General features: G+C 52.0%; 1 protein-coding gene across 2 annotated transcripts in view; it reads right to left on the bottom strand.

The window, feature by feature from the left end:
• Positions 1-7,717: 7,717 nt before the first annotated feature.
• The window catches only part of Slc2a8 (solute carrier family 2 member 8), a 9,171-nt gene continuing 2,594 nt past the window's right edge, over positions 7,718-14,294 (bottom strand). For both annotated transcript variants that reach the window (XM_026778793.1, XM_005346028.3), the window contains exons 5-10: positions 12,416-12,615; positions 11,662-11,805; positions 11,410-11,518; positions 10,807-10,980; positions 10,302-10,447; positions 7,718-8,437 (exon numbers count right to left, since the gene is read on the bottom strand). In XM_026778793.1, the coding sequence (XP_026634594.1) occupies positions 8,300-8,437; positions 10,302-10,447; positions 10,807-10,980; positions 11,410-11,518; positions 11,662-11,805; positions 12,416-12,615 (911 nt within the window). In that variant the 3' untranslated portion in view covers positions 7,718-8,299. The remainder of the gene's footprint in view (positions 8,438-10,301; positions 10,448-10,806; positions 10,981-11,409; positions 11,519-11,661; positions 11,806-12,415; positions 12,616-14,294) is intronic.

Genomic DNA, 14,294 nt, shown 5'->3' with positions numbered 1-14,294 from the left:
GAAATCCTCAATAAATAAATAAATTAAAAAAAAAGCTAAAAATATAAACTCCCAGTGTCTAACCTAGTCAACCTAGGTTCAGTGGAAGGGGGATGATCTTCAAAAGGTCTAAGGTGTTGCTTTTTCAAGACAGTATGTCTACTTGTACCTCTGTCCTGGAACTCTAGACCTGGCTGAGTCACAACTACTCAGCTGGTCTTTAGGATTCTGTGGGTAAGCCAGTTGGTAGTACAATGCCTTCTGTGTAGTTATGGGGGTTTGAGTCTCTGGAGGAAGTGACTGAAAATGAAAAGTACATTGCTAGTGGGTGACTCTAACATACGTCTGTTATGTCACAGTGGATGACTATCACCTGAGTGGGGCATGTGCCAGATAGAACAAGCTGCCTCCTGGCACAGGCCATAATTTTGGCTATTTTGGACGCTTACGTACAAGGCCACTGAGCAATGTGGAGAAATTAAAAGGGGGGTAGAGGTGGCTTGGCAGAACACTGGCTGTTCTGCCAGAGGACCTGGATTCCATTCCCAGCAGGCATGACTTCAATATTGCTGATGCCCTCTTGGCATCTGAGGGCATGTACGTACTTGGACATACATATAATGCACATAAATGCGGGGTTAACAAAGAATTTTAAGTCTTGCAGAAGGCCTGAGTTCGTTTCCTAACACACGTAGTGACTAAAACACTTGTGATTCCAGTCCTTTAAGAGGATGGGGTTCTAGGTTAATTCAAGTATTAAAGAACAAAAAACAAATGCACGGGCTAGAAATATCTACAGTGGAATGTGGCACTAACCTCAGACTTATGACTAAAGACTGAAGGCTGTACCCCTTAAGATAAGCATATTGAGGATGTCTGCTACGAAGCTGAACCTGCCCTCGAGAAGTGTCCCGTGTTCCAAGCATCCCTAGCTGCCAATTCCCGGGCGGAAGGTTAAGTCGCCCTGGATAAAGGCTCGGCACCGGACAACAGGCAGTTAAGTACGCAGAGATCACTCGGGCGTACATAACTCCCCAGATCCCACTCTGCTCAGACCGCTCGTGTAAACTTTGTTCTGGTTGGGGTCACTGCCCACCTCTCCGTCCCGCACAGAGGGCGCACCTGACGCCATCGCCTGCGAGCACCTCCCCGGACGACGGCCTCACCCCGAGTTAGGCGGGCGCGCAGGAAGAACGTCACTTCCGGCCACGCGCAGTCCGCACCCTGGAGCCCGCTTCCAGCAAGTCTCGGTGCGTCTGTTCCTGAGCAGTCTTCTCGGTCGCCGGGGCTGTGTCCTTTTTTGCCTCGTGTGGTGTGTTTCACAGAGAAGCTCCGGCATGCCCGTGCTTGCTTCCGGAGTCCATCCGGAGAACTCTGCATCTTCCAGGTGCGCCAGGATCCGGATGCGGAACCCGGGACAGGGAGCGACCGGGCCGCCGGGGTTCCCGGAAGGGTGCTTGTGCTGTCAGTGGGCACCGACGATAAAGGCTGCTTCAGTGGACTTTTCCAGAGAACCGATGCCATTTCTTCTCAAGCAAGTGTTTGGTGGAGCGTGGTCGGGTGGCTTAGGAAGGAAAAACTACCATTTCGAGGAGAGCAGTTTGGACTCACACTGTTCTGCTGACCTGCCATGCTCAGCCGGCAGAATGAGCTCGGGAGCCCAGGGCGTCATCGTTTTTTCTGCTTGGAATCGAGGCAGTCCAAAGAGTATCACACCTCCGCTAGTGTTGACCTCGTTCATGGCTCCAAGGCCTAGTAGCAGCTAACTCCTGTAAGGGCCAGGTTTCCTGTCTTAGTCCTGTGATCTCACTTTCGGCCGCCGGGAGGTAGCAGAGCGCTTCAGGTATCAGATGACGTCATTCTGCATATGGCTATTTAGGGGTGCTAGGCCATTCCTGCGCTTTGCAGAAACCAGGATTTGCCCACGTTATTCTGGGGATGGCAGTGTGTTAAGGGGTAGTTGACATTTGTGGGACGTGCAGATTTCTATCTCGGGCTGCATAAAGCTGCGTCTGCTGCAGCTCTTCTCTGGGGATGGCTATCTGCCCCTCTCCACGGCCTTGTTCTTAAGGGTGCCTATGGGACAATCTGTAATTGTCTCACTCATTTCACAGGGATAAAAAGATGCCGCAGATGGGAAAGCCCATCAGAGGGCAGAGGGGTCACAGACAATGTCTACGGACAAGGCTGCCTCTCCGAGTCTTGCTGACAGGACAGGAATCTTGTTGACATGGGCTCCCGGGAGTGTGGGGGCAGGTGCAGGACTGTCTGATGGAACTGGCCCTTCGTTTCTCAAAATTTATACTCTGAGGAGAAGGTTCCAGAGACTGGACACCTTAGGGAATGTATGGGCCCCCAAAGCACTGGCATCTAGAAGTGGGTGGTGGTAGTCAGAAGGTGGAGAGTAAAACAGGAGACAGGGTTGAGACTTCAAACCCCAGGCCGGGCTTGGTAGTGTATATCTGGAATCCTAGCACAGGGGGGAAAGAGACCTAAGGCAGAAGGATTGGGAGTTCAAGGCCAGCCTGGTTTACGGAGTGAAGCCCTTCCTTGAAAACTCCCTTTCAAGTGTCCGTTTATGATACATCCCTGAGTTTCACACTGACATTGCATGCCCCTGCCTGCCACACCTCCAATGGCTGCTGTGGACCCAGCACTCACCGTGCCCTCCTCTGTTCCTATGTCACCATGTCATTTAAAGGTAAATAATTGGCCCAGAGAAGATGCGATGGTCCAGGCCACATGGGCAGTGAGCAGTACTAGAATTCGGATTTTGCACATTGAATTAGTCTTTCCTCGTGCTGCCTGGCTCCTCCCCAGATTACAGGGAGTAGTTTGGAGCCATGATGACATTGCCTCCATGTTAAATCACCTCTCTGATGGTGTATGTGCCTGACTTCTACTCTTGCCTTCTGGTCTTTCACTAGTCCATTGATAGAGGTTGGACAATGGCCAGGCTACAGTCTGAGGCTAAGAATGGGTGTAGGCAGGCCACTTGTTGCTTCAGCCCCCGGGTCATAGTCATGTCCGTACCTGTCTGAGGTCCTACTCCATGGCCTGACTCCCTGAGAACTGACTTGGTCGTGGAGGGAAGGCCTTTCTCAGACACAGCCCACTGCAGCTTATCAAGATGGATGGGTTGCCCTGACAGTGTGCACCGTACTGACCAACAAGCACACCTGTAAGGTTTCATACTGTGAAGGTTTACTCAGACATCTGTTCTCTTACTGTTACCCCCTTCACGTCCACCCTCACCCTCAGCGCCCCTCGCCTCTACTTCCTTTATCAGTGTTCCCTTGCTTCTCCATCCATCTCTACCGTTGTCCTTTATCCCCCTTTATTCCCGTCTATTGTTAGTCTCCCCCCTCCCCGTTTTCAATGAATCTGTATATGACACCTGAATTCTCAATAAAGAGACTGGACGCGACCCAAGTGTGGAATATGGAATTGATTTAAGTTCTCTATTTTAACACAGGGTTGACTTAAGTACTGATATACACTGGAATAATTGTACATCCAGCAAATATCTGAGCATCTCTGTTTGCCAGGCACCATGTCAGCGTGGTGATTACAGGTACTGATGGTGGGCCAATATACACGTACCTCCCTTTCTTCATGTCAGATCCCACCGAAATGACATTGGAGGTGTATAAATAGGAACAGATCTATAGTGCATCAGGGAGGTGTGTTGCGTCGGGACACTTAGGCCAGGTACTATAATGCAGCCTGTGGTTCTTCACTCCTAAGCGTAAGCGTGGACAAAACGTGACAGATGTGAGGTAAATCAGCTGTGAGATGAGCCAGGATAACCAGGTCAACTCATCAGAGGAGAGGTCAGAAAACAGAAGATGGCTTCCAGAAAGTTAGAACCTATAGCTTGCTTTATAGCAGGAAATAAGCATTGTAGACACGGAGCCACTGCTGATGGGATGGGAAACTTTGGAAGTCAAAGCTGCTTGTAAAATACACTTAGTATATGCCCAGCAAAACCACTCCACACAAGGTATGTCTCCATGCCCCCAGTTATAGCTCCAAACCGGAAGTAACCAAGTGTCTAGTGACGATCTTAGGAATACAGGAACTGTACTGGTTATGCACCCAGGCGCTGTGCTACATTAAAGAAGCCGGGTACACAGGCCTCAAACTATGATTACCTCTACAAAATTCCCTAGAAAGTCTAACAGAGCACAGGGCACTGGTTTCCAGGGTTACAGATGCAGGGAGGTGACACTGGACAGGGATATGGAAGTGTCCTGTCCTTGAGTGTGGTGGTGGCACCTAACTACAGTTTGCTATGAATCATTAGATTTTATACTTAAAATTGCTGGATTCTGCCTATGTAAATCATGCCTTAATCTGATTTTCCTCCCTTCCTCTCTCCTTCCTTCCTTCCCTCCTTCCTTGACAGGGTTTCTTTGTTTAGCTCTGGCTGTTCTGGAACTCACTCTGTAGACCAGGCTGGCCTTGTACTCAGAGATCCACCTGCCTCTGCCTCCCCAGCGCTGAGATTAATGGCGTGCACCACCACTGCCTGGCTCCATCTGATTTTAAATGGTGACAATGTATATCCTTAGAAAAGACATCCCCTTAAACAGCGTAGGACGGTGCTATGAAGGCATAGAGAACAAGAAAAAAGGGCTGGGGAGCTGGCTTCGTCAGTAAAGTGCTTACTCTGCAGGCCTGAGACCTGAGTCTGGCTCCCCAGCACCCACACTACAGCTGGACACAGTCACTGATTAACAACAGCAGCATTTCCTGAGTCTGCGTGCTTGCCTTGGGGCTGGAGTCGTACTGTCAGCACTCCTGGGCCACCAGCTTGCTGACTCTGCAGTTGTTAGGCCTCCTCTGCCCCTTGCAACAACTCTGTACGTTTTTCTCTCTGTACATCCTGTCTCTCTGTATACCCATTTCTCTGTACTCTGTACATCCGGTCTCTCTGTTCACCCATCTTCTCTGCACACCTGTCTCTGTACACCTGTCCCTCTGTACACCTTGTCTCTCTGTACACCCCACATGCATTCTGGGTCACACCACCCAACAGCTCCCTCGGCTTATGTCACTGACAGAAGAGTATGTCATCCACTAGGAGACAGTGTGATCTCATAATCAATAGATTGAAAAGTATTAGAATTGTTTTAAAGCATGACTAGCAAAGCAAAAATATTTGTAGAAGACAGCAAAACAGCAAAGACAAAAAGGTGAGTGCCAGCGGGGAAGTGGGCGTGGTTTGCATGCCTGGAATTCACTCTCTGGGATTAAGTTTGAAGCCAACCTAGGCTGTTACGGAGCTAGAACTTGTCTCCATGGCCTCCCTGCAAAAGAATCTTAAGTGGAAAAAAAGAGAAAAAGCATCAACCAGGAAGGACAGTGTCCACTAGACTGGGACAGAGCAGGAGGTGTCCACCTGACAGCTGGGACAGAGTGGGAATGGCATCCACCTGACCTTCAGGGCAGAGCAGGAACGGCATAGGAGTCCGCTTGACAGTCTTGACAGCAGAACGGTGTCCTGACAGAGCATGAGGGGACAGGGAAGCCAAGGGCTGGGGCAGGAGAATCAAGAGGTAAGAGATGGACTACAGAATGAGACTGTCCCCAAAATAAAAACAAGACCCTCACCAACATCACTAGATTTACAATTATATTCTTTCTTGCCCAGCTTTCGATGACCAGGCTTGTGAAATCTGCAGCAGGATTCCACCTGCAGCATCAGCTGGCAAGACTTCCCATCAGCCCGCAGACCTTACCAGACACCTGGCAAGGATGGCTGAGTGGGTAAGGATGGCTGAGAAACCTGGGACCTTTAAAAGCTGGCCTCTGACCTCCAGATGTGAACTCTGACACAACTGCCTCGCCGTAAATAAGTCTAAAACAACAACCCACAAAAAACAACCCCACAGGCTAGAGGGGAGCTTGGTCAGTTAAGTGGCCACTGTGTGAGTGTGAGGAACGCACTAAGATCCCAGCACGTCCACAGAAAGCCAGGCGTGAGGGCTGGCAAGATGACATTGTCCAGGATCAGGATCCGCGTGGTGCAAGCAGAGAACCAACTCCTGCGAGTTGTTCTGATCTTCACTTGTGTGCTGTGGCTCACACAGCTCCACAGAATAAATAAAACTCAGTCTTCAAAGCTGGACATGGCAGCATGTGCCTGGTGGGTGGGCCAGACACATGGATCCCTGGTCCATGAACTTCAGGTTCTGTGAGGCCCTGTCTCAAAAAATTCGGGGGATGGGTTGGAGAAATGATGACTTAACCTATACCGGGGGACCAGAGTTCTCTTCCCAGCCCCCACGCCAGGCAGCTCACAACTGCCTATAACCCCATCTCTAGAGAATCAAATGCTTCTGGCCTTTGTAGGTACCGACAGGATGGACAGACAGACACACACACACATACACATTCATACATTACACCCCCACACAAAAAGAAAAAAGAAAATAAAGACTGCACCCGACAGCTGGGAGGTGCAGCAGGTGTGTTTGGCTGGCTAGCGTGACGTGAGCCAGGCTCTGAGCTCAATCTCCAGTGACAGAAAAAGAAAGCAGTATCTGGGCAGAACCATCACTTGAGGGTGGCAGGAAAACAAAGCTTTTCAGGATTTGGGGACAGCCTATTGCCATCACAACTGGGGGCCTGAGACAAAAACCCTGGGGTACCAAAGTGCGGTCGTTCTGTGAGGATTTCAGCAAATTAAATGGGCTCCAAGGAGCAAGGAACATTTGTCCCAACAGTTCACTGATTGGAAACTTAGGACCACAGCTTCTCAAGTTGGTCAGAAAGAACAGAATGGCATTTAGTAAACTGAGGCAGGAGGACTGCAGTGGGTCCCAGACCAGCCTGGGATACTAATAGATTGTAGGCTAGCCTGTGTTACATCGTGAGTCACTATTTTAAAAAACAAAAAACAACAACAACAACAAAAAAGCCAGGTGTGCTGGACACACCTTTAATCTCAGCAGTCAGACCTCTTTATCTACTATGGTCTGTATCCAGGGCAGCCACAGCTACAGTGAGACAAAAAACCCAAAACAAAAAAAACCCAGAAGATTCCACTAACAGCCAATAGTGCAAAGGAGGGCTAGTTAATAGGACGGTGAAGACTACAATGTTTTTTTTTTTTTTTGTTTCGACACAGGGTTTCTCTGTGTTACTTTGGAGCCTGTCCTGGAACTAGCTCTTGTAGACCAGGCTGGACTTGAACTCACAAGAGATCCGCCTGGCCTCTGCCTCCTGAGTGCTGGGATTAAAGGTGTGCACCACCACCTGGTTTGACTATAGTGTTTCTTAAGGAAAAGTCCAGCCTGAGCACTGTCTTAACTAAGGGAAAGCCTAGTTTGCTGGGTTGGTTGTTTGCTTTTCAAGACAGGGCTTCTCTGTGTAACAGCTCTGGCTGTCCTGGAACTCACTTTGTAGACCAGTGTAGTTTAAGGCTGGCCTCGAACTCACAGAGATCCGCCTGCCTCTGCTTCCCGAGTGCTGGGATTAAAGGCGTGCGCCACCACCGCCCAGCAAGCCTGCTGTTTTGAATGATTGACAGTGAAAGAGTGCATGTCAGAGAGAGCCACAGTCCTAACTGGGTTACCGCTGGAGAGGGCAGCTTTTCCGTGAGAGGAACGTGCCTAGCAGAAGACTGGCAGCTGCAGAAATCACGCTAACTCCACCTGTCCTCCATTTACTCCAGTGAGTAAGTACTGATCTGTAATACAAGCGCCTACAAAAGACTTCTGGCTCCATGAAATCAAACAGAAAGAGGCTTTTTATTTTCTGAAACAAGATTTGGTGGCTAATGACCCAGGACACTGAGCCCAGGAAAGCGCTGGAAAGAACCTGTGAGTGACGGGTAAGCTGACCCCAGGTGAATCCACAGCACCTCTGGGCAGGGCCGAGGGCTCGGTTGACTGCAACATTCTCTTCTCCATCTGGGCTCACTCAAAGAGGTTGCAGTCTTGTTTCTGAGCCCAACTTTTATGTAGCCAAATTTCTTTCTGATCCCACAGTCAGGTGTGAGGCATAGGTGGGGGCTTAGGACCCAGGAGACAAAAGATCCCCAGCCAGCAAACAGGAGCCGCCTCAGAGGCTTCTGTCTGAGGAGGAGAAGAGCAAAGGTGACTGCATGCTCCTCAGAGGGCCTTTGTGTGCAGCAGGCTGCAGAGACTAGATCCGGAATCTAGAGAACCTCAGGATGGACAAAGAGGGGCTCTGATGCCTGAGGACTTGGGGTGCTCCAGGCTCAAACTGAGGCGCGGCTCAGCTACACGCCACTGTACTCCTGCAACCCAGAGCTAAGCCAGCTCAGGGCTGCCCGCACAGAAAGGGGCTGTCACCGTCCCTCGAAGTAGGCTGTGATTTGTTCCAGAGTCCTGCCCTTCGTCTCGGGGACAAAGGTCAACGTGAAAAGAACACTGAGGATACAGAAGGCAGCGGTGAGCCAGAAGGCACCGTAGGGCTTGAGGATCTCCTGCAGAGAGGAAAGGCACACGTGGAGGTGGAGAGGTCAATAGGCCCCACACAATTCAGGAGCACCCTGACCGCAGCCTGCCCTGCCAGGCCTATCATGGCTCTGCAGACCCAGCTGTGTGCATGGTAGCTCACTGCCATCCAAGGTGATGGCTGTGGGAAACTGAGGCTCATGGTAATGTAGTGACTGCCCCGAGAGCAGAAATGTCAAGGAACAGTTAAGCTCCTGTTTCTGGGCATCCCAGGCCCATAGCCGCCTGCCCTCTCCAGTGTCCCAGCTACAGTGACTTCTCTGTGTGGTGAGGAAGGGTGAGGGTGAGTCTGTGACCTTGTAGGTGGCAGAGCAAAGTCCCACTACTCAGGTCCTTGCAGGAGAGGTCACCTGATGGAGGAAGGTCATTGGTTGATTAAATAAAGAAGCTGCTTGCCCTGATAGGTTAAAACAGGAGGGAGGAGTAAACAGAGCAGAATGCTGGGAGGAAGAGGAAGTGAGGTCAGACTCGACACCTCTCCTCTCGGGGGCAGACGCCTCAGAGAGACATGATGCTCTCCACTCCTGCGGGCAGAGGCGAGAGCTCTGCTCTCTGAGGCACACGCGATGAAGCTCCGACCCAGGATGGACGTAGGCTAGAATCTTCCCGGTAAGCGCACCTTGGGGTGCGACACATATGATTGGAAATGGGTTAGTCCAGGTGCGAGAGTTAGCCGAGAAAAGGGCTAGAGCTAAAGAGCCAAGCAGTGATTAAATGAATACAGCTTGTGTGTTATTTCGGGCATAAGCTAGCCGGGGAGGCGGCCGGAGTGGCGGGAAGCAGCCCGCCGCTCCTATTACTACAGTCACCAGGTGAGCCTTCTTCAGCTTCGACAGGCTGCTCCCTGGGTCACTGCTGGGTCTGTCATATCCTGAGCCCATATCTACCTCCCCCATGTCCTCTGCTGTCTGCTCCCTCCTATATTCCGTGGCGGCCTCTGCCTGCCTTCCTCTGGGTTTTCTGGGCAGCCCCGTCTGCCTTAGCACGTTTTTGGCTAGCTGGGTGTCCACGCCACCCACACTACCTTCCTGGCACTTGTCATGAAAGGGACCCTGTTCAGTTGTTGCTATCCCTGCTGCCTTAAACAGGCCTGGGCATGGCACATGCCAGGAGACATGGAGGGCACCAGCGACTGAACAGATGGCCTGCTTATCTGGACCAGAAGCTCTCTCCCGTGGCGAGGAAGCTGGCAGGCAGCAGCCCTATCAGCATCAGCGGACGCAGAGGGAAATAAAGGCTGAGTGGAACTGGCACGCCCTTCAGTCTAGGAAGGTACTGCTAGGGGCCCACACTTCTAGCTCAGGACCATGCTAGAAGGTTAAGCAGGACACAAGGCCACACAGGGTAGCAGCCCCACCCTCTCTGTGCACGTGTCTCAGAGCTCAGGCCTGTCTATTTTTCTTTTCTTTTTTTTTGTTTTTTCGAGACAGGGTTTCTCTGTGGCTTTGGAGCCTGTCCTGGAACTAGCCCTGTAGACCAGGCTGGTCTCGAACTCACAGAGATCCGCCTGCCTCTGCCTCCCGAGTGCTGGGATTAAAGGCGTGCGCCACCATCGCCCTGCCTGTCTATTTTTCTTATGGGTTTCTGGCCTGTGTACCTGACATTCATTAATGGGGAAGGCTGGCCATAGTATCCTTACCCCAACACAGACGGAAGACTTAGGGGATCACAGACCAGGTTCCTATTTTGGTTTAGCCTCTGGCTCCATGTCACTTCTGAGATGGCTGTATTTAAGCCATTAGGGGACCTCAGCTTACACTCAGGGTCATGGACAGGGAACCTCTGACAATGCCTTTGCTGACAGCCCGAGGGAAGGCATGCGTCTGCACTCACCATAACGCTGCTGAACGCTTTTGTCACCAGAAAGGCCATGAACCAGTTGGTGAGGACACAGACACCAGTAGCCACACCCTTGACATGCAGAGGGAAGATCTCGGACATGAGGAGCCAGGGGATGGGTCCCCAGCCCACTGCAAAGCCTGTGGGAGCAAGGCAGTGTTAAGGCACACATGCTAGGCTCCCACACCATGCTTCCTAGCCTGTGGGCCTTAGGGGTTCTACCAGCCCTCAACCCTGCTCGCAGGCCTTGGGCCAGTCCCTTCCTGTTTTAGACTTCAGGACAAGGATGGGACCTGCTTGCAAGTTTTCATGGAGATTATGTGAAAGAATTTAGCTCCGTGCCCAGCACATGGTCAGAGCCAAATGCACAGACGTCATGCTACTTGGGGCAGAGGGGCAAAGTCAAGTAAAATGAGATCTGAAGCTGAGAGTTACAGAACTTGGCATGGTAGGCTATAGGGACAACAACCCCACCCACATCCCTTGAGTCCCTTCTTACCAGCAATGAAGAGGCACATGCTGCCTACGGCCAGCCAGGCCAGCCCCACGTGGACGTCAACAGGCTCCGTAGAGATGGGCACCAGGAGGCTCACAAGGGAGGAGTTGCTGGGGCCACTCTGGGTCAGCTTGAAGTAGGTGCCAAAGGCACTCATGCTGAAAACCATGACCACACCTGCAGGAAGGGCTCAGGCTAGGCCGGACATGGGGGACATGGCTCAGAGGGCAGGGGGGCCACCCTGAGAGAGGAAGGCCAGGTTTAGCAGTCTCAGCTTGGCCCTGGTAGCCCAACTGGATAGCACTCCTGTGCTTTGGCCCTCAGACCTCAGTAAATACCGGGATGTTCCTGAGCGTTCTCTCACCCACAGAAGCAGGAACAGCAACCTCAGTGTTCAGTCCCTGTAACCACAGTGGCCTTCATAGATGCCAGTGGGCACCATGAATGTGTGGGCCAAAGCTACTGCCCAGAACCTGACCCCACTGCAGCCCTTCCTCAGTTCAGAGTGGGAAAAGGAGGCTTGGGACAGATGGTCCCTTTGCCACCTCCCTGGTCCTGACTCCCCACGTGAGCTGGGGAGACTGAGCTCTCCTGCTCAGGCCTCACCTGACAAGGCCAGAAGTAGTCTCCGCCCTGCTCTGTCCATGATGAGGGCCGCCACAGCAGTGAAGAGGACTTGGATGATGCCCACAGTGACCGAGGCCAGGCTGCTGTCCTGGGAGAGGGGAGAAGCTGGTTTGCTAGAGAGAGACAAGTCCCCTCCCTCCCTCTCTGGCTGTAGCTGGGTCAAAAAGCCCCAGGCTCTGGGAGGCTAATTCACTCACGTGGCACGAGGCAGGCTGGGCAGAGGTCTCTTACCTTGAACTTGGCCTCCTCAAAGATGGTTTTGGCATAGAACATGATGGCATTGACCCCCGACAGCTGCTGGAAGGCCATGAGTGAAATGCCTATGATGAGGGGCTTGTAGACACCTGGGCGCCTCAGCATAGCCAGTTGGAAGCCCTGCCACGAAGATGGGTCATCAGTGTCCTCTCCCCTGACCCAAGGACCCTTCTCTCAGTCCAGAAGCCTAAGTGGAGGGAATTGAGCCTCAGCTTGCTGGCCCCCACCACACCCGTGGCCTCGAGTGTAGAGACAGGCTCCTGTAGCCCCCTCAGTGGGAGGGGAGGTGGAAGGCTTACACTCCAGCACTTGGGGAAAGAATCCTGTGCCCGAGTCCAAGCACTTGTGTGTGTTCAGGGCTCACCTCCACCTGGCAGAGGCAGAGCTCTTCCTGCAGCCATCTGCAGAGACCTCAGCATCACCATGAGGCAAGGACCATCATTGTACAGATAAAGGAACTGAGACTCACACAACAGCAAAGTGTCTGCGTGCCATTGGCTCTGAAGACTCCCTGCCTGTGGTTTCCGCTAAGCGATGAAGCCTTCACTAGCTTCCCTTTGCCGGCCTGGCCTTTCACTTGTTGGGACAGCAGGAGTTAAAGTGGGGCTCAAGATGGGTCCCCAGATGCTCAGGCAAGGCAGCAAGGTCCTCAGCGAGGGTGGAGGGGTGCTGCCACTCAGTGTGTGGCCTTGGGAACAGGCTAGGCTCTCTGCCCTGCTCAGCCTCTCACCTGGTGCTCAGCCCCAACGGGGGGCTCTTCCCAGCCTTCCTCAGAGCCCCACAGGAACCGAAGGGCAGCCATGGCCTCCTGGTGCTGGTGTTGAGTCAGGAGGAAGCGTGGGGTCTCGGGCATAAAGCACATGAGCAGCAGCATGAGAGTGGGGGGCACACAGCCCAGCACGGCCAGCCAGCGCCACTCTAGGACCCAGCCTGCAAAAGCAGATGTCAGAGCCAGAGAGAGCTAGCCCCTTGCCAGCCCTGAGACTCGCTCCAATGGTGGGCCCATCACTGCCTCTGCCCAGCTGCGGGGCTAAAGAGACTGTTGCTACTAGGAATGTTCCACCAGGAAACATTAGGTGATATCTGTTAAGGGAAATACAGATGGACTGCACATAAGAAGTAAAATAGTAACAGCTGAAAGATGCCAGTTGCCAAGCCATGTCTTGTAGCCATGGTAACATATATATCACAGCACTGCCATGGCAATGCTGGTGTAAACCAGTCACGTCAAGGCATGGATACTGTAAAATACTTGACAATGGTTAGGAATGACCGCTATTGCTTTGATGTATTTACTACGCTATACTTTTAAATTCTTAGTTTATCTGTGTGAGTGTGTGTGTATGCACTCATGCATGAGTGTGGAAGCCAGAGGGGGCATTGGGTATGCATTGCTGTTCACCTTATTCCCTAGTCAGGAGTCTTCCATTAAACCTGGGGATGGGCTGGTGGTCAGCGGGCCCCAGCATCCTCTTGTCTCGCCCTACCACCGCACCGGGAGTTACAGGACCTCATGACTGTACTTAGCGTCTTATGTGGGTTCTGGAGATTTGAACTCAGGTCCTCACACTTGAGCAGAAAGCTCTTCTACTAACTGAACTATTTCCCAATCCCTATGCTACACTTTTGTCATAATTTTATTATATTATTCAACTCTTTTATGTGTGTTAGACTGAATGAGAATGGGCCCTATATGCTCATATGTTTGAACACTGGGCCCCAGTTGGTGGAACCATCTGGGATGGAATGGGAGGTGTGGCCTGGTTGGAGGAGGTGTGTCACTGGGCACAGCTTTGAGGTTTAATAAGCCCTTGCCACTCTCAGCTCGCTCTCTGCCACCGCTTCCGTGCCATGGCTACCTGCCTACTGCCACACTCCCCACCATGATGGCCATGGATACTCTGGACCCAAACACCTCAAATTACAAGTTTACTTTTGTAAGCTGCCTTGACCATGGTGTTTTGTCATAGCAATGTACTAAGCTGAGCATGGTGGTGCAGGACTTTAATCCCCATACTCAGGAGGCAGAAGTAGGCACATCTATAAATTTGAGGCCAGCCTGATCTACAGAGAGTTCCAGGACAGCCAGGGCTACACAGAGAAACCCTGTCTTGAAAACCAAAAAACCAACCAAACAAAAAAAGTACATGCATGATGCATGGTACAGCCTGCGTGTGGAGGTCAGAGGACAGCCTGCAAGGGTGAGTCTGTGACAGCAATAAGGTCCCACAAACCGTTCCACAACATCTCGTGACTGGGGCATTATTGTAACTTTTTGGTGTCACATCCAACTCATACCAGGGGTGAAAAGGACAGGACCAGATCAATGAAGACACTGACTGTCTCTAGACCCTAGTGCCCAGTAGGGGCTCTGGTCACTGCGGGACTCCTGAGGCAGTCAGGCTGCAGAGAAGACACCGAAGAGCCGGGACAGTAAGGGAGTTAAAAACGGAAGACTGAGACTACGTGGGGTCCACTGTGAAGATCCCGTATGTACCCCCCAGGCTAGGTACACCACACCTGTCAGCCCCCCTCTCCCCCCCATGGCTCTCACTGGGGATGGGCTATCAGCCCCCCCCATGGCTCTCACTGGGGATGGGCTATCAGCC

This window comes from Microtus ochrogaster, chromosome 4, assembly GCF_000317375.1.
Source record: "Microtus ochrogaster isolate Prairie Vole_2 chromosome 4, MicOch1.0, whole genome shotgun sequence".
Classification (NCBI taxonomy): Eukaryota; Metazoa; Chordata; class Mammalia; order Rodentia; family Cricetidae; genus Microtus; species Microtus ochrogaster.
The sequence above is the reverse complement of the archived record's forward strand: the minus strand, read 5'-3'. Positions and strand labels throughout refer to the sequence as shown.